The 19273-nt window shown below is 49.0% G+C and overlaps 2 protein-coding genes across 4 annotated transcripts in view; one reads left to right on the top strand and one right to left on the bottom strand.

Annotated features, from left to right (window-relative positions):
- Nucleotides 1-19273, top strand: part of LOC144172326 (mitochondrial 2-oxoglutarate/malate carrier protein) — a 139602-nt gene that overhangs the window by 96681 nt on the left and 23648 nt on the right. The window contains exons 1-2 of one of the 2 annotated variants that reach the window (XM_077701086.1): nucleotides 17594-17758; nucleotides 18888-18949. In XM_077701086.1, coding sequence (XP_077557212.1) covers nucleotides 17688-17758; nucleotides 18888-18949 — 133 coding nt within the window. In that variant the 5' untranslated portion in view covers nucleotides 17594-17687. Of the gene's footprint in view, nucleotides 1-17593; nucleotides 17759-18887; nucleotides 18950-19273 lie in introns of those variants that run through there. The other variant, XM_077701087.1, reaches the window with a different exon arrangement.
- LOC144172324 (glyceraldehyde-3-phosphate dehydrogenase 2-like) lies at nucleotides 6716-17357 on the bottom strand. 2 transcript variants are annotated; one of them, XM_077701084.1, is made up of 8 exons: nucleotides 17341-17357; nucleotides 16320-16388; nucleotides 15252-15348; nucleotides 14874-14980; nucleotides 11482-11827; nucleotides 9334-9594; nucleotides 8731-8828; nucleotides 6716-7000 (listed from the first exon to the last, which is right to left on the bottom strand). In XM_077701084.1, the coding sequence occupies exons 2-8, from the start codon at nucleotides 16340-16342 to the stop codon at nucleotides 6931-6933; spliced, it is 1002 nt and encodes a 333-aa protein (XP_077557210.1). In that variant the 5' UTR covers nucleotides 16343-16388; nucleotides 17341-17357; the 3' UTR covers nucleotides 6716-6930. The 2 variants fall into 2 exon arrangements, with proteins under 2 accessions (XP_077557210.1, XP_077557209.1); XM_077701083.1 differs by lacking the exon at nucleotides 17341-17357 and adding an exon at nucleotides 16760-16812.

Raw genomic sequence — 19273 nt, forward strand, 5'->3', positions numbered from 1 at the left:
TCCCAGTGCCCTCGTCTGACCAGCGTTGCTGCCTCTCGCCACGGCACGTAGGCGGCGAAACGCCCAGCGGCCTCAACACGGCGCTCTAATAAAACACAGTGCAGAAGTTCGACGGGAACGCACTCATCACTGTCGTAAATCGAGGCGGCAGAACTGATGCAGAGCGCCCGTGGTCACCGTCGCAACACGACGGTCGTGGTCGCAACGTACTACGCGAAAATTAGGCAGTCGCACACATTCAGCGTCCCGATCACACGCTGCACACCACCGTAAGTGCTCTCCAGAAGTTCTTCGAGAGCACCTTCATCACAATCGTGAGTCAAACACCTATGCACCGCTGCAACGGCAGGCAAAAATCACGACGAGAAGAGCGCAGCGAAATGACCGCGCAACAGCTGCCATTTTTTTTAACCATGACGTCACATCCGGCAAAAAAAAAAAAGTCGCTTTTTTGTTTTTTGATGTCTAGTTGGCGCATGCGCAGTAATGCTCGTCCACCGTTCCTGAACGTCAGGTGACAAAACATCGGCCTGCCTGTCTGGCCGGTTCAGGGTGACGTCATATAGTCGTTTTCGGAGCCGGAAATGATATCCTGCGCTGCTGTTGTCGGTGGTACAGTCGAACCCCGCAATGACGAAACCGGCGGGGAAAGCAAGAAAATTCGATTTTGCGGGAATTTCGTTGCCGCGAGAATGAAACATAAACGACTGAAAAATTGGCCACCAACCAAAAATTTATTTCCTCAAGTCGGTTATATTACTTCCTGAGCCTTACCTTGCAGCCAACGTCACAGTTCAGCTATCACTGTACAAGTGGTTCATTGCTAGTCATCGTGCGCGCCCAAGAACGAGATCGCGTCAAACGCATCCAAAACATTCCGTGGGTTCACCTTCTCTGCACGTTTTCCGCCCTGGCCCTCGGCACCGAGTATGTCCGATCATGCAAGTGGAGCCCAGCTTCTTCTGTTTACGAACTTTGCCAGACAGAGTGGCACCTCGTTGCACCAGTACTGTTTACAAAACTTAGTGAGCACCGCTTTCTAGACGTCCAGAAAGGTCACAGCTGTCACTGTTTTGTTTTGCGCACGTGCGCCATTGAAAACTGGTGGGATCCTTGCTTTTCAAAATGGTTGAGCTAGTTGCAGGCGTTTCCAAACTCGTCGGCGCTATCCTCCCTTGGGCCACTGACTTGGGCGATGCTGGCTGCCTTATCTCGTAGCGATAAAAACCTCCACTTTTGGGCTGGCGAAGGCATCTTACTGAGAGCAAACATGCCAATCGCCACACACAAACAACAAACGCATGCGCTCTGTTCAGCAATAGTGGGCTAGCGTAGCCAAAGCCGCGACTTGAGTCACCATGTGTCGCCCCCTGGTGGTGCCGCTGTGAGGCTGCCTCCACGGCCGCCGGCTGCGCGGTCTTTGGTAAACAAATATGGCGGCGGCCATGCAAACGTGCTGTGGCTGAAGTTTACGCACTTTCAGTCCAAAAAAAAATGCACTTGAGCACTTTTTGGATACAGTTACCCTCCAATGGGTAGGTAAAATGCCGACCAAACTTGCACCGAATTTCGTTAACGCGGGATCAGTTTCCAAAAACGTTTCGTTGCCGCGAGATATAAAATACATGGGCGTCTATGGACGTTCACCGGGGATGCGAAAATATTTCGTTGCCGCGGGAATTTCGTACCAGCGGGATTTCGTTATCGCGGGTTTTGACTGTATTCGTTTGGGCAGGAGACGTGGGCGTAGCTGTGTGAGCAATGCTTGTAAACGTTGCGTGTTCGACGTCTTTGCTCTTCAGTTCGTGGCCGGTGCATGGCGGTGGCCTCCCCCTGATGGGGCGGTGACCCATCCCTTGCACTGGTGCCGAAAACTGCGCGGTGCGCAATGTCGACGGGCACCGCGGCGACGCGGCGGTGCGCGTCGCCAAGCCCGCCCAAGTTGTGCTATGGCAAGCTCGCGGTATGCGAGGTACTGCTCGTGGAAGCTTGTCCGAGCAAATCGATGACGACGCCAAGATGCATTATTTTTCACGCGACGACATGCAGCGCTAAATGTGGACTGAGTTCGTGTGCGGCGGCGGCCGCAAGAACTGTCGCCCAAGCCAGCGGACTCGAGGTTGCACGGGTCACCTTGGGTGTTGGGAACTTTAGGCTTAGTATCGTGGCGACTATTTGATCACTGGTATCTGTACAACTGCGAATGACCATCCCTTACACAACTTTTCACCACACTATCATCCCCTTTTTCGCATATGGGGCTTTATTTTGCCAATAATTTCCGTTTCAGCGATCGGTGACCAAGACATCTGCCGCGGCCTGTTTTGATTCTAGCGCGCAGGTGGCGCCATCTTTCGGCCGCTCGCTGCACCGCGGTGCCGGCAGTGCTGGGTCGGAGCGCCGAACCTCCGCTGCCGGTCAGCGTAGGCTTACGATCGCGGCAAATATCTGAACGCCACTTTTAAATTCAGCGCTGATAACAACCCCTAGCACAATTTTTCAACACACTAACATCTATACTTTCTGGCATGTGGAACTTCGTTTTCGCGATCAGATTGATTAGAAGAGTGGCGATATCACGGTCTGCACTGGTTCGAGCCGCAGTGATATTAAAAAACGGACGACGGCGAAGACATCGCCGGCCTAATCGCCTGGCCAAATAAAGTTGTTCTGTCTGTCAGGTGGCAGCGACTCATCCGAGTCTGACGATTCATACGACATGTCGACTGTGCGGGTGAGTGCGGACCATGTGCAATCGTAGCAGACGATGCGGCGAACGCATGGAGGAAAGAAAAACGTCCTGACGTCATGGGTGAGACCGTGACGTAAGGCTGGCCCGCTTGCAGGCTGGCCTTCGAACGGCCATTTTCCCGCGCAGCTACCAAATTTGAAATTGGTTGCAATAAACGTGCTATAATTCTGTGTTGGCGGCTGATGGCTTTCGGTTCGATTTTCGTAATTACTGGGCCGATAGGCATTCTTTACAGCATAAAAACTGAAAGCGAGAAATTTCGTGTCAGTACTCCTTTAATGACCGATGGCTATGTTGCCTTCGCATTACATGCCCTCCCTACACCCATATCTTCTGCTTATTTTGTACTAGTATGTCCCAAACACGCGTTTGTTCCCCGACCCACTCTCCGTTCTGTTCTCGTCCCTTAATGTTACTCCTATCATTTTCCGTTCCATTGCTCGCTGAACCGTCCTCAGAAACTATACCTGCTGAAACTGGAGTACAGAAGCTATATTGGTAGAATTTTCTGCTTGCTGTTATGTAATGCTTTGCTGATGCTGACTGGGATGTTTGTGCGCCCATTTTCAGACCCTGTACAAGTGAGGCGTGCGTCCAGTTGCACAAGCCATGGGGTGCCTTTGCAAAGCATCAGGGACCTGGCACTGACCATGTATTTTTACTGTTTGTACGCTGCATGACTCGGGAAAGGTTTCTGGGTCTTCACATACGTCCATGCTGTTCTGATCTTGCTGTGAATAAAGTCATATTTAAGTGCAGTATTTTAGTGTGAGCATTCTCGTTTGCAGTAGTGTGTTTGTGTGCGTGTAATGTGTGCAGTAGGGGAGCTAAAATGCCAGTGCTTAATGAGAACTACAGTGTGTATGGATGCTTTCAGAATACTGTAAGGGAAGTGCTTGGTGAAGTTGGAGTACCAGACCATAAAAATGCTCGAATTAATCGGGTATTTGAGCTACTTGTGAGGGATAGTAAGCACTGTAGGTTGTGTGGCTGGACGAACGATTGAGGTTATCCGAAATCTTCGTTGAGCGGACTTTTCGGCAGTGGAATTGTTCAACTGTAATATTACCTCTAAAGCGGGAGTGCATGACTTTAAATTGCAAACAAATGTGAAGCTGGGTTGGATGGACGTGCAGGCACTTTAAATCAGGCACACAAGTGCAAGATGGCGCTAGTATTCAATGACTGCACTTCAGAGGGTAAACTATTAGCAAAAACTAAATGCCAGCAAAAAAAGTATTTTGGGGATTTTAACGCCAGCATTAGACACCATTGCGTGTAGTTATTGCTTTGGCCACTTCAGGCATGTGCCTTCCGACCTGTGAAGCAGGTTTGAGGCTTGAATTCTTGCCAAGGTTAAGTTTGCTGCACGTTAAAAACAGACTTGCTGCTACTGGCTGCTGCCTTTCTTTTGCCCACTATAGATACCTTTTATGGTGGTTGGCTTGGGGTACTGGGGGCGCTCAGGTCAAAAATAGTTTTAGTGTTCGGAACTGAGCTTTTTAAGCAAAAATTCACCCAGTGGGTGGTAAGGCATGCTGCCGAACACGAAGCTGGGCTAGAAGGTGGTGGTGGGTTTGATTTCTGGCTGCAGAGGCCACGGGATGCAAAAAAAGCCTGTCAGATGACTTATCGTGCTAGTTGGTATGTGACCAAGAATGATGCAAGCGTGGAACATGGTTCAAACTAATTTGATATTGAAAGCATGTCTTCAAAATTCGATTGCAGCTGGTGGAAGGTGCTCACATTCTGCATACTACTGGTAAATCTGTGCTTCTGTTGCTCTTCTGGGTGAGAAAAAGGTTTCCTGGAGGACAGGTCGCCGATTATTCTAACGGTTGATCTTGGCCTTCTCCAAGGTTAAGTGGGAGAAAAAGTTCCCCACGCTGGCACATACCAGCAGGGCTGCAGCTCAATGAAAAACCGAATGCAGTTTCAATCCGTAAAAGTTCACAGGGTCGCTTATGTTACCCCTTTAATGCATTGCCTGAGTGGGCATTAAAGACAGGCACAACATGCAATGACTTCCCACGAGTCGCGCATCTGTTGGGACACAGTGGCGCATTTGTACATGTGTACTCCCCTTAATTAAAGGCGCTAATTTATATTCACCGTCAACATACCTTCTTTTTTAGTGTGTTTATTTTGGCACAGGGCATAGGTAAGGGGTACAAGTTGATGGTGAAAGTTGATTTAATGAACATGAAAATGTTCATTTCCTCTTACGCTTTACCGGTGAGCTTTATATTGATGTCCACATAAATTTGCTTCATCATCCACATTTTTCTGAATTTGTCAGCTTATTAGCCATGTTAATCGGCTACTTATTATTCACCTCAACTGGCAGAGTCATCCTCCTTATATCAGTGTCATCCACCTTAAATGCCGAGACATCACGATTCCCCTAAATTAACTTAGTTGTCCACTTGTTCCCTTTAATGCCTCTTAGATTCACTTCAATATAGCTTAATTCACTTAGCCATCCATGTAGTCGTGTTGTAACCAGCATGTCTTGCTCAATTGCAGGCCAGGTGCTGATGTCGTGCTCTGGTAATCTGTAGAACCGGCTCCTACCCTGAATCTCTGTAACCTGCAATGTGTTTTTTTTTGAGTGTTCAGACGAACCCATTTATGCAATAGGTGTGGACACAGTTTTCATGAACGTTGACTGAACAATGGGGCACATAAATGCCACATAAGGACTGTGGCATTTGCATAGCCCATGTGTGCTTGTCCCTCAAAGTTTTTTTATGTTTGGCAAGCAACACAGTATAAACAAACAGTTTGAGGTGGTGCTGGGTGTGTTGAGAGAGAGAGAGAGAATAAACTAATTAATCCAGAAAATGCCTGAGAGAGGCGTCCTCATTCCAGGATGCCTTGAGCTTGGGCCGCGTCAACAGCCTTTTCGAACAGGCGCAGCTGATCATCGAGGCCAGAGCTGGCCAAGGCTCTCTCCCAAAGCTCTGTGGAAAGGTGGATGTTAGGGGGGTCTGGGGTGGACTTGTCGCAGCCGCCCACTTTGTGTCAGAGTCCCAGGCTCTCCACAGAAGCGGCAAAGGGGAGGAACATGTGTCTGGTCATAGATGTGTAGTCTGGTAGGATGCGGGAAGGTGTTGACCTGCAGGGCTCGCAGTGTGTCGACTCCGGTCGCATGCTGTTGCAAAACCCTGCTAGATTGCATAATTCGTGCCCATAGTGCTAAGACAGGTGTTGCCACACATGACCAAAAGCGGAGAAGTCCCTGCGACTACATTGGGTCAGGGTGCAATATTCTGTTCCAAGATAACTACAAGCTTGGAACTTCTGGTGCACTGCAGAGCAGTAAATGTGTTGATATATTGCCCACCGCTTCTAAACCAACCTAAAAGATCCCAAACTACCCTTATCCATGGAAAGAATGCGCGGATTTGAGCCAAGTGAACATTTTACAGTTAAAAGAAGTCACAGGTGTCGGGAAAAACTGGCATAGCTGGGGCTCAACCCCAGGGTGTTCGCTCCAAAACCCACGATCCTACCCCTAAGCTAGATAAGGCTGAACAGTGGCATTCCTCTTAGCAGTTCCTTGAAGTGTTCAAAGTGAACCAGTTGGTAGCCCTGGATGTATGCAGGAAGTGCCGGACTTGTACCCACAAGGGAACAGAACTTTGCAGGCAGGGCACCCACATTCATTATGAAGCTGGCATTTGGCATGGCTACTGTTACCGGGACTGAGCAGTGGCAAGTCATCCCACCTATGTCGAGCCACCAGCCATTTCTTTGCAGCTGCCAAATATAAACAGCTCTTCCAACTGGCTTGAAACAGGACACACACTACATAGGAGTCCGACGACAACAGCTATCCACTCTCAACCCCTAGATGGCCATAAAGCAGCACAACCAGTTTAGTACTTATGTGCCACCCATAGAGCTTTTGCCCTTTTGCCAGACACGCAGAGAAGCCACACAAGAAGAAGAAACTGCACGTGACCGGGCTCGGGGGGGATTTTATTCGGGAGGCTTCCACAACACGACTCGGGGGCACTACACTCGACGGCGGAGAAAGACCTTGGTGTATATTTTTGGTAGGCAGGTTACGGAGGGGGGACAAGAGACGGGCTGGCTGGCAGCTACACACGACCACACACTGCCGGCAGAGGCCCGGCACAGGACAGCCCTTCGCTGCCGCTGGGAAGAAAGGCCTAGCCCTGCGAGTGCATGTACTTGATCAGGTCGACCACACGGTTGCTGTAGCCGAACTCGTTGTCGTACCTGCGCAAAGAGGAAACGAAAGGAACAGTGCTCGCTTTGTGTGCACCCACATCAAGCTGTGCCCACTCACCTTCACACACACTGAATGAATGACTTCTAACAGAGCCTTGTTACTACAAAGCTAGCAAGCCATGTTATATCCATCAGAGCCGCTTTTCCCCAGAACTGGCACGCCGACTAGCCTGTCAAACTGTCGGCAGAAAGCTGTACTCAAGCGCTTGCAGCTGCTGTCATAAGCAAGAAAAATCATGGAAACAAGGAGGCATTACCAAACTTACTGTTTCCCCAATCGTGCAACTCACTTTGCTATTGGCTCGTCCTGCAACATGCCTATGGGTGCCTACCGATTTCAAACGATTTGTCAGGCAGAACTGCACATGTTGCACGTTCACATAATTCGAATCAGATCACCCCAAGGCAACTTGAATTTTGCAGACACAAGAGGCTCAACGCAGACGTTTGCACGCAGTCTAGAGACCCTCGATACTTTAACGATTCCAAGTTAGTAGCTAGGCAGCATCGTCAGCATCGTGCCTTTGGCTGTACCAAATGTCTTGCCACCACCAATGGAGATTGTCATCAGCACGGGTAATAAAAGCACCCCAGAAATTTCCCCTGAAATGCTAGGCCTAACATGGCCGGCCCAGGTACTTCGATTTATCAATTAAAATCGCTGCCAGACAACACTTTCTGCAACACGTGCTCACTGGTGTTACAAGCATGTTTTCCCTGCAGGGCGTCCAAAACCAGCACTGGTCAAAGCAGACCGGCAGCTCGCACAGCTCCAACAGCGGAGCTTCAGAACTCTGCATTTTGCAAGATAGCAGAAAGCGCTGCAGGCTCCAAATGTTCTCCAGCCCAAGTTCCAACTTGGGACGATTTTGAACAGAAGGCGAAAGCTCCTACCAAATGGCCCCAGATTTTTCCAAGCCTGTGTAGTTGCAAAGCAGCTGAGCTAAGAGACAAGGCCAACATTGGTTGGGCTGGGACATGATTTCGTGAAAAAGCGCAAACCCTTGATCAATGGTTCCAACTACTGATGATGAACCAAGCTGGTTCTTAAGCATTTAGCTCCACATCCTCACAACCTTAACGAAGTTCACTGCGGTCTGACTATTCACAGCTGCATTGGTTTCAAAAATGGACATTCCACGCCTGTTTTAAGGGGGCACACTGGTCTTAACTTCTAATCACTCAAACTATGAAACTTTATATTTTTTAATACTATGAACTGTGGTGAATGCAATAAGAGAATCAGTTTTTTGATGCACCGCTTGGAACTAATGTTACAGCTCATTAAACTTTGCTGTTTGATGTAAGTGCTCGAAATGGTTCCTTGAGACTGGTGCCACCAAAGATTAATGAGCTGTAAAATTAGTTCCAAGCAATGCATCAAGAAACAGCTTCTCTTATTGCATTCACCAGGGTTCATAGTATTGAAAAATATAAAGATTACAGTTTTGTGAGCAACACTACTTTGTCTATTGTTCCATCAAAAGTGGCTCTAATTATCTTGGGAACTGACTTAAAAATAATGACATATTTGAAATCAGTGTGATAATAAGCAAGACTGACAGGTTTCATAGTTTATGTGAAAATTAAAAGAAGTTGTTTTAAGACCAGTGCACCTTTAAGAATCAACACAGTTCCGCTTAAATACTGGTTTAGCTTGAAGTTGACATGCAGCATGTTGTCCCACCCCTGGTGCTCCCCTGGTGTCCGCAACTCACCAGGCAATGAGCTTGACAAAGGTCTTGGACAGAGCGATGCCAGCCTTGGCATCAAAGATGCTGCTGTGCGGGTCTCCCAGGAAGTCAGTCGACACCACCTGAGAGCGGAATGGAGAGGAGGAAGAAAGAAGCCCCGCCTGACACCTCTATTCCGAGAACCTGCTTTGCAAGCTGTGGGGTGAAAAGCAGGTGTTCGAATTACAGTCGGCAGGGAGTATATGCGCGCGACCTCAAACCCCGATGCCATTCTTTTGTAGCAAAAATACTGGAAAAGCATCAGATTATGCAATGCGAGAACAAAAAAGTTTTCGCTATGCAAGCTGGGGGCCAAGAAGATGGCAGGACTGACACAATGTTCCTTGTAAAGACTGTCTCCAAGAGCTGTTCCAGGATCAGGAGAGCTCTACTGAAATGTTAATCCTTTTGAAGTCAGCTGTTAAAACTGCAGAGTTCCCAAAGAAGACTTGTGTGCACGCACGAGAAAACTAGAAACACACACACACACACACACACACACACACATACACAGAGAGAGAGAGAGAGAGAGAGAGAGAGAGAGAGAGAGAGAGATGGGAAGACAGGCAGACGTGTTGTCTTCTATACCTCGTCCTCGGTGTACCCAAGGATGCCCTTCCAGTGGTCGCTGAGGGCGGCGGCCTTGACGGCGGCCTTGATCTCATCGTAGGTGACCTCCTTGGCCAGGCGGCAGGTCAGGTCTACCACGGACACGTCCGGCGTGGGCACCCGGAAGGCCATGCCCGTCAGCTTGCCGTTCAGCTCTGGGATCACCTTGCCCACCGCCTTGGCGGCCCCCGTCGACGCCGGGATGATGTTCTGGGCCGCCCCGCGCCCGTCGCGCCACGCCTGCAAGTACAGGGGGTGCAGTACGGAACAGCTCCCAGCAATTCTACACAGACAGGAAAACATAAGAGGCAGGAGGAAAAGAAACACATCAGTAGTATTACCAGTGTAGAAGTCAGAACATAAATTTCAACAGCAAGACGTGCACAAATGTTCACAGAACAATATAGTCTTGGTGCAATGCAAGCATCGTGTCAAACAGGAAAATATATTGTATAGACCAATATATGCATCAAAGCTTTTTTTCAAAAACGAAACAAAACAATAGCCGCATACCATGCAGCGGTTATTGGCAGAATGCAAATTGCAGGGGGTGCTTATCAGCATCTCCCCTTTCTCTTTTGTTCAAAGGCACCTGCTACATGGCGCCTTCAAACTACCGTATAAACCGGAATATAGGTAGAGTTTTTTTCCAGAAATATCCGCACAAAAGTCACCCCTCGTCTTATATAGCGGTCATTGGCAGAATGTAAATCGTTGTCTGGCAACAATGTGCAAGAGCAGTCCGTCGCCATCACCGTTTGTGTCGGACTACTCTCTCGCTCTATCAGGCTTTTATTTGATTTCGCTTTTCTCTAGTTTTCGTCTTTTACTCGTTTATTGTGTGTGCGTGCGTACATTTATGTACGTCTCTGTTCCGAGATGAGTGGCGGCAGTCGACGCCAGTTCACCGCGGCGTTTAAGCTGACGGCGATTGAGTCACCGAGCAGAATGGGAATATGGCGGCGCAACGCCAGTTAGGCGTTTCGGAGAAAAGTGCGCAGTACTGGCAAAGCCAGAAAGCTAAGCTGTGCGCGTGCAACCCCCGAAACCGATCGTTCTGTGGACGTCAAGCGGTGCACCCGGAGTTGGAGAACAAAGTGGCGGACTTCGTCCGGGAACTTCGCTCACGATTGCTCCGGAGGCCATGCGCGGACGGGCTCCGCGAACTGTACAATGAGTGGATAGCCGGCGACAACAAAAAGACCTATACTGTGTCAAGCTGGGTGTCCTCCTCTGGGCAGTCGCTGCCCGACGACATGGTTACACGAGCGTTCAGGAAGTGCTCCATCAGCAACGCGCCTGATGGCATGGAAGATGACAGTGCGAAGCATTCATCCTCGGACGACTCTGAGAGCGCGGACGAGTGACTTCGGCAGGCATAGTGAGTGGCAGTGACGGACGGGCGTCGAAAATAAATATAGACATTGTGAGTGCGCTTCTGTGCCGAATTATTTTTTTTTTGTCAACTTTTCCCACCTCAAGGTAGGTGGTCGACCAATAATCCGGTTTATACGTAGATAGCCTCAAAGGTACATTTCCTCAAGTATGTTTGTTCCTTCATTCCTCTCATGTCAGCTGCGAGGTAAGCAGTGGAATTCCAACATCAGCTCATTGGTCAGTGATAAGAACGGGCACTATGAAGGTTTGCACACCATCGCTGCCAGTTGGGGTGCATTGCAGTAGTTTTGCCAGCATTTTTGCACCTTTGAGTGAGGTGGCGATCTATATTCTGGACAGCACATTGAAGCATTTGCCACTCAATGGACAAGCCAAGCAGAATGTGAAAGAAAAAGGGGGGAAAAAAAGGGGGGGGGGGTGAGCGGCTTTTTAAAGACGCATATGCAATTGCGAGTTCTGAATGCGAAACCATTAATGCCCGATTGAATGCCGCTGGGTACTCCAGTTTTATGCTGAAGGTAATGGTGACTACTGTGCCACTGCGTAAGGTCAGCGGGGCACCCACTTGACAAGACGCATCGCTGCTACCAAACACTGCCCTTTCCACTTTCAACGTGGCTCTGTGCAGGCCTACGCACTGCCTAGAAGCTCGGTCCTTTACTGATGTTCTTGTGAATGCAAAGCTCACGCTACGGAACCCTTTTTCGTCCCACCACCACGCCAACTCGCCTTGTGGCTGGGCCCATCCACGGTCTTCTGGGTGGCTGTGGTGGCGTGCACGGTGGACATGAGGCCCTCGACGATGCCGAAGTTGTCGTGGATCACCTTGGCCAGGGGCGCCAGGCAGTTGGTGGTGCACGAGGCGTTGCTCACAATGGTCATCTTGGGGTCGTACTTGGTGTGGTTGACGCCCATGACGAACATGGGCGCGTCCGCCGAGGGCGCCGAGATCACCACGCGCTGCGCGCCGCCCTCAATGTGCTGCTGCGCCTTTTCCAGGGTGGTGAACACGCCCGTGGACTCCACCACGTACTCGGCGCCCACCTTGCCCCACGGGATCTGCGAGGGCTTGGTCCTGCCATGAGTTCGAGGGAAAGGGGGGGGAGAAGGCTTAACAACAGTGCTTGTCTTTCTTTGCAAGCACCCAGCACAAGCTGCGTGAAGACTAGAAGGCCAACGATGACATACAGAAAGAACAGTGGAGAATCCAAAACAGCCGAGGTAACCAAACAAGAGGCAAGGCAGATAGAAACGAATAGAAGGAGAGGAAAAAAAAACGGAAGCTAAAATGTCATTAGAGATGCACAGGGCCGAGAACTTGGACATCAGAAAGGATAATTTCTACGATAATTCCCATAGTGCTTTGCTTTTTCAGGCTAGAGCAGGTTGCTTGAGAACTAAGAGCTTTGTGGGGAAGTATGCACAAAATGATCGGGTATGTGTCGTCTGCGGAAAAGAAACAGAAACTATGCGTCACAGTGTTGAATGCGAGGGTATCCATCCAATCTACATGAGGGGAATATTCGGCTTTCAGAAGCCCTCGGATTTAAGGGTAGCACAGAGGGAGTTAACTTCAAGGCTGTCGAGGGGACGAAAAGAAGATTAGAATGCTGGTGGACGAAAAGCAGAGAGGGGAATATTGCCTCGGACAGTTACAACCTGTAACATAAAAAAAAAAAAACATAAAACAACCTAGTATTTTGTGCCTGCCCTAAGCAGAGCTAGTATTAAACCAAGAGCACAAAACAGGTATATTAGTCCTTTTTGGTAAGATGACACGTCATCACTTTGCTACAACGGGGAAACCAATAGCAATCATCATCTTGTTGCCCAGACAACTTCCCCAGTTCACGTTCACCGCAAGAAGGTCACTGACATTAGCTTTAATCAGCCTTTGACCAAAGCGCACATGTGAAATTTCTAGCACCATACTCGGGTCACATTGTAGCAGGGGCTCGGCAGGGAGTTAGTGCTTCAGCCAACAGCAGCAATACAAGGCAAACATGGACAGAAATGCTCACAGTAATGAATTGCTCAAAAAATGGGGTGAGTAGGGAGTGTGTTGGGCTCTTGGACTTGTTATAGTCATTCCAAGCGACCCAGCAATAATTTTCCCCAATATACACGTATTCCTACGGAAAGGAAACCACTATCTGCAGGCTATCCACGGCAAGTCCAGAACTGATAATTGAACCACAATGCCTTCACAACGCACTCACTGCTGTCACCCATTACAAAGGATTTTTAATGGACATTACGTAATTTAACAACCGCCTTTAACTACTTGCAGCAACAGAAATGGAGCCCCTTCTGGGCAAGCAAGAGAACCAAGAAACTACAGGGTTCACAGACTGGATATTACAACTCTGACAGCACGAGGAAGGGAATCGGACGCTATTGTGCAGACGCGGAAAAAGCAACCTGGACTGGTGGACATCAGCAATGACATGTAGGAAGCGTCATTTCAAGAGGGAGACCTCCAAGGAAGGGAGAATAGCGAAAAGCAGAAGCCTAAAAAAAAATGGAAAGCGCTATGGGCGTGCTCTACATGACATCCCAGTTTTTTTTCCACCCCCATGAATCAGAATGGGCAATGATAGCATTACGAACAGAAAGAAGCAGTGCAAGGCTATTGGTAGTTTGTAGCAAGGTTACTGGTATTGGCAAATTATTGCTAGTCTGACAGAACTGTTTGGATCCTTTGATGTCAACAGTTTAGCTGCCAAGCCCCCATGTCACATCAAAAGGCCTTTTTCAAGGATTTCTCCTACTTGCCGAGAGTAAAGTTTATTTCAAATGAGTCGCACAGACCAGCTGGTTTCAAAACTTCTTGGAAGAGACCTCCACAGGCAAAAGAAGCTATTCACATAGTTTATGAGCTTGGAAATTTTGTAGCAAACCTTTACGAAGGTAGAATGGCCACAAACAGCAAAAGCTAATCAGCGTAAAAGCACTGGTGTTGTTGGCCACCAACCAAGTGACACCTCGCCAAATGAAGTCAGTTTTGTGGCAACAACTTGAGGCCATTGACCCCACTGCCCGTAAAACTTTGGCACCGCATCTCCCAGAGAAACCAGACAGTTTTAGTAGTAAGCATGAATGCGAGCAAAGAAGAAACAAAGATGCTTGCACGCTCCAAAACAAGAGCCAGATGAAACCACAAGAAGCAGCCAGACAGAGAAAGCAAAGAGGACAAGACAAAAAGCCTGAACAAAGAAGCCCCTCCCCCTCCCATTGACTGCCTGTGCGCCAGATTTAGACCAGGCCGAGAGGGTCTCCGCAATTGGCCGGCCGGCCTTGGAAGCGGAAGCTTGGCAGCCAGTGCCAGAAACACTGCGGATGCAGAAAGTTGCCAGAGCGGCGGACGTGCCCCACCAGGCATGCACTTGGGACCGTGGACACGAGCCAAGCACCCCCACCCTCCCCTCTACCTACAGGGGCAGTGAACAGCTGCAGCATCTTCAGCCTTGTTCCCGAATTGAGCCCTCATGCAGCGGAAACACAAAACAGGCTGCCCACATGCCAAGGCTTCCGACAAGGCGGCCAGCAGTTGGTGCACTTATCAAGGTGAAAACGCTGCACGGATTAATACCGTGCTGGCACACCACAATGTCATTTCAACTGGATTAGCGCTAGCCCTCTCAGTCGCAGCTTTAGCCAACAAGTGTGGCGGCGCCACTCTGCTGACAACCTCTAAGCTGAAGGTTTTGCAAGCTGAAGAAACACCTCAGTTAAGAGGGTTGATGGTGGGGTTTAAAGCGCTGACACTACTCAGGCGATGAGGCGCGCTGTAGTGGAGGGATCCTGATTAATTTCAACCACCTGGGGATCGTTAACGTGCGCCGAAATCTCAAACACACGGCCGCGGCTGGGAATTTAACTCGAGTCCTTGGGCTCAGCAGCACGCCGCCTTAGCCACTGAGTTATGAGGGGCATCGCGAGAGGTTACAAATTATTTAGACCACTCGGGTCTCTGAACAGTTAGCTGAACACAAGCAGTGCTTATGCTGACAAAAGGGTCATAGTGCTGGATCTCCCTGCAGGCAGAAATGTACCACAATAGTGCCATCGTGAGTGGGGTACCAGAGAAGATACCGAGAGAAGGAAAACTGTGCACTCACTCCTGGAAGACGTGAATCTTGTGCCCGTTGACCACGAGCATGCCGCCCTCCTCGTGCACATCACCGTGGTAGCGGCCATGGGTCGAGTCATACTTGAACATGTACACCTGCACACGCACACATGTAGACACTGAACAAATGGGCCACTGCAGAACACTCGCACATTTTATATCACAGCCCTCCTCTGCTTGTCCGCGTGGATTCCCATTAGCCCCATCATTCTTGGGAAGAAGTGACAGGACCGTTCTAAGTTGGTGTGCATATTACTCATAGGAAACCTGACAACGGCAGTGATGTGACTGCCACAAATATCCCCATCTCTCAAATGATAAGGCGGGGAGAAGTATTCGATGCTGTGGTGATCGAGAAGATACCCACCATGTACTTGACATCGATGAAGGGATCGTTGACAGCCACGACCTCAACGCCCTTGGTGAGGGCCACACGGAGCACCAGGCGGCCAATGCGGCCAAACCTGAAAGGCAGAAGAACACAAGTTCACCAAATAACATCTGGACGTGGAGATGCTCCGAGCTTGCCACTAGAACGGAAGCGCTTCGAAATGCAGTTTCGCGAGCTAAAGATACACCTGGACTACGAGTAGAAAGCGACACATCGTCTGTAAATCTCGACAAAGCTTTTTTTCCCCCGTCATCAAAAAACAGTCCCCGCAGTCTCGAAGTGAGGCCATCTCATTCTCATGTTAGTCGTGTGAACCTCAAGCACAGTTTTGCAAGCTGAATGAAATTCTGCGCTGCATTGCAGCAGATTTCAACTTCATAAGGGTTTGTTACCTTACCAATTGGAAATTTTTAGCGGTGAAAAATACTTAAGCGAATGGACGGAAAACTTGCAACAGAGTATTTTTTTTTGTCTATTTCGAGTTTTCCCCTTCTCTTTTCTTCCGGGCGCCATAGAAAAAAAAAAACCCATCCCGGTCAAGTGTCAAACACAAGGAAAAAGCAAATCTAAAGAACCCCGCTGAGAGAGAGAGAGAGAGAGAGAGACGCCTTCAGATTGCTTGCATCACAGGCGGCGAGCTATCATCGATCCAGACAAGCGTGGGCGGTTGGGCAGCCGTCTGCGAAGCGGAACGCCGAGCTCGTTACGTTCCCTCAGCCGAATAATACGCGACCGCCAGCAGAAGCGCGAAATCTTTCAGATCGCAGATAACACATCGCGGCGGCTCGTTCGCTCACACAATAACAAATCGAATAGAGCCCCTCTTCAAGTGGCACGAAGCCGCGACGCTTGGCTAGCAGCCATGACAGCCGCCGTAGAGGTCACGTCAATGAGACGCCCGGCATCACGGCTAGCCAACTACAAATGCAGGCGGAAAAACGCGAAAACTCCGGAAACGCTGCCGATATATGACGCAAGCTGAAGCAATGAGGAAGCGCAACAGCGGTAGCGCATAGCAAATAAGCGGGCGTGACCGCGACATACCCGTTGATGCCGATTTTCACCATGTTCGAGCCGGCAGTGTCCGATTGGCTGAATTGGGTAAAGAATAACCTGCAAGGGAGAAGACGCTTTCAGGCAGGCACACAGGCTCAGGGGTCTAGAAGATTGCGAGAACAGTAACGATTGCACGGGAAAATGAAATTTCAAAGCGGAACCGGACTTTGGTTTGAGACGCCACCACGCAAGATTTCAAGAGGGAAAAACGCTTATGTGACGCCGATGCTTTGCCGCTAGGTAAAGCGAAGCCTAGGAGATTGCATTACTGGGTCTTGCGGGCACCGTTATGATCTAAATAGAAGCAGACTTAATTAAACCAGCGAACAACACTAGTACCGCTCAGTAGCAGGCGCCCCACCCCTTTCAGACTACCGCAACAAGCGCGCTAGCGACGATGGGCGAAAGCTCAAAAATGCAACTCTGACCGGCCGTGGTTCGCAACTGACGAGATTTCTTGGCCCATAAACAACGCTCGAGTTGGCGACGCTCAGTGGAAGATGCCCCACCCCCTACTACCGCACCAAATTCGCTCACAACGACGGGCAAACGCTCAAAGGAATCCAATTCTGACCGGCCGTACTCTGCGATGAAGGAGGTTCCTCGGCCCGAACGCCGGTCCGCTCGTTCAAGCACGAGCAATCGGCAAGTGCCACGCGGTCGATGTCGTTCTCGTCAAAACGATGCCACTAAAATGCGCGTGCACTACGATGCATGCAGTGTGAGAACATCGCTACGGATTTTGGTAACACGTTTTGGCTGCAGGAAAAAAAAAAAAAAGTTCTTGCTGGGTCGATTGTCGACGTGGTGCCGGTGCTACGGAAATGCCAACGACGGTGTCGGATTCAGACACTGCGGTACGGCGCTATCGTCACCAATGGTAGATTGGCCACAGTATACAGAAAAACCGTTAAACACGCTCTACAGCAAGAAAGCGATTTTAAGCGTGATCGGAATGACAGATGAACGCTCGCTTGTGTTGACAAAATTGCACAACGTAAGCCCTCACCTGATAGCCGACAAGGTCAACTGAATGAACGTCGAGATCGCAAGTGGTTTTGTTCGCCGGCACAAGCCTCGAACCCATACTGCCTATACAACCTGCGCTCGCAACTCAAATACCTCTGAGTAAATGCTTAACCAACAACTTAAAATATATTTTAATGCTATATTTTTACGTAGCAACAATAATTCAATTAAGGAGCCTAATGTTGTATTTTGATTTTTACTATCAGCATCATTATCAGTCACTTTTATTGTTGCTGTTTTTGGTTCTCGGACGTCGTCCGCAATCGGCGACCTTCAGCGGTCAGGCAAGCCGTATTATTTGGAACTTGCAAGGCGACCAGCAAAATCATGTCAGCGCAGACAGCTCCCTCGAAGACGATACCGAAACCTGTGAGGTTTCTGTTCGGTGGTTCTGCCGGGTAAGCCCACGAAGCGCCAGTTTCGAGGCGATCTCTCTGAGTGTCTCTCAACCGCTCGATCACCGGCCGGCTGTTTGTAAGCAGACACTTCGCGTTATCTAGCGCACCCGTGTCACGGAAACGGCTCCAACTCTGGAATGCGCTCGTGCCAATTTTGTGGAGCACAAACTACGCGCGAAATCATCGTGGTTCTATGGAAGCTTCAAATAACAGGGTTGGAGGGCGCGAATTAACAGTTCGTGACCTAGGCCGATATTTGACGTCTGTCGAAATACGTACGTACGGCTCCTGACGTATGGTGTATCCAGCTTCTTGTATTGTGCTTCGAAAAATTTTGTTCTCGCGTTATGATCTGTGTTCTTACCAAGCGCACGGGACCTGAATCAAAACATGTCATGGAAACTTCGATATACATAGTCAAACATTTGCGCAGATGTACGCGGTAATAAAAATACATCGAACTGCGACACGTATGTCGTATGTGCATATGATCTGTGCTGTGACAGTTACGTGCCTGAACGCACTAAAAATAAAAGAGTCGTGAACGAACTTCAGGTTTATACCCCACAGCAGCCAGCAACAAATGAATGCATTATTTGCATTCTGATGTTTAAAGGAACACAGATCGGTGCGTTGCCCGTAAGCATAGAGGTTCATGTGCGTGTGTATGTTCTAAAACAAGAGCCCATATCTCGCGCACACCGACGACGTCTTCGAGTGATACCATGCCGCAAAACATATATGGCACCAATAGTGAACCCAGGTGAAAATATGCTTTTTTTCTAGCTGGATTATTGAACCAGAAATTTCCTCTAGCTAGAAATTCAGTTTCTAGTTCATTTCTAGCTGGATTCAGGTTTACTTACAGCTCACATTTGTCAGTCCAGCTAGAAGAAAAAAAATACCCCAAGCTGGAAATAATCGTCTCTAGCTAGACTAAGAATTTTTATAGTAAGAAGCTGTCGATTCCAGGTAGAATCTGATAATCTAGTCAGAAATGAAGCCGGAAATTGCGATTTCTTGCTAGAAATGCTCTTTCTATTCTATCCGTGCGGCTCTGCACGACAGGTATTTTTTTTGTAAGTGATCCACGCGTTCCCACTTACAACTAACGCAATTTTGCGCGCAGGATGGCAGCCACACTCTTTGTGCAGCCCTTGGACCTGATCAAGAACCGCATGCAGTTGAGTGGCAAGTATACAAACCAGCAGCTTTAATTGCTTGTGCGCAATGTCCAGCCGTGAAATAGTTATGCTGCTAGCTCCTACAGCCTGCTGTGAACAGGCATAATAAAAACTGCCTCTCAATCGGCAGGTGCGAGCGCTACAGAGTAATGACTTCTATCGTTTCATTTTTTATGAGTCGAGGTCTGCAACATCAGCAGCTGTCATGTCTGTGCACCTACCTGAGGCAAGTTGAAAAGCAATACAGTAAGGCCTTGCTGGTACGCACCCGATTAAACCATAGTTTAGGATTGTAAAGTAACAATGTCAAATTCCCGAGTTGGCATCCACA

Source organism: Haemaphysalis longicornis, unplaced genomic scaffold (assembly GCF_048455015.1).
Source record: "Haemaphysalis longicornis isolate Haplotype H1 unplaced genomic scaffold, Haemaphysalis longicornis Haplotype H1 scaffold_20, whole genome shotgun sequence".
In the NCBI taxonomy this organism is placed as follows: domain Eukaryota; kingdom Metazoa; phylum Arthropoda; class Arachnida; order Ixodida; family Ixodidae; genus Haemaphysalis; species Haemaphysalis longicornis.

Bases quoted from the DNA above. Each gene is read 5' to 3' on its own strand.
- LOC144172324 (XM_077701083.1), bottom strand. From the start codon at position 16,797: ATGGGCCAAGAAATCTCGTCAGTTGCGAACCACGGCCG. The intron at 8,829-9,333 runs GTATAGAAGACA...TTCCGCTCTCAG, and splicing joins TTGGGTACACCGAGGACGAG to GTGGTGTCGACTGACTTCCT. The intron at 7,001-8,730 runs GTGAGTTGCGGA...CTCTTTGCGCAG, and splicing joins TTTGTCAAGCTCATTGCCTG to GTACGACAACGAGTTCGGCT.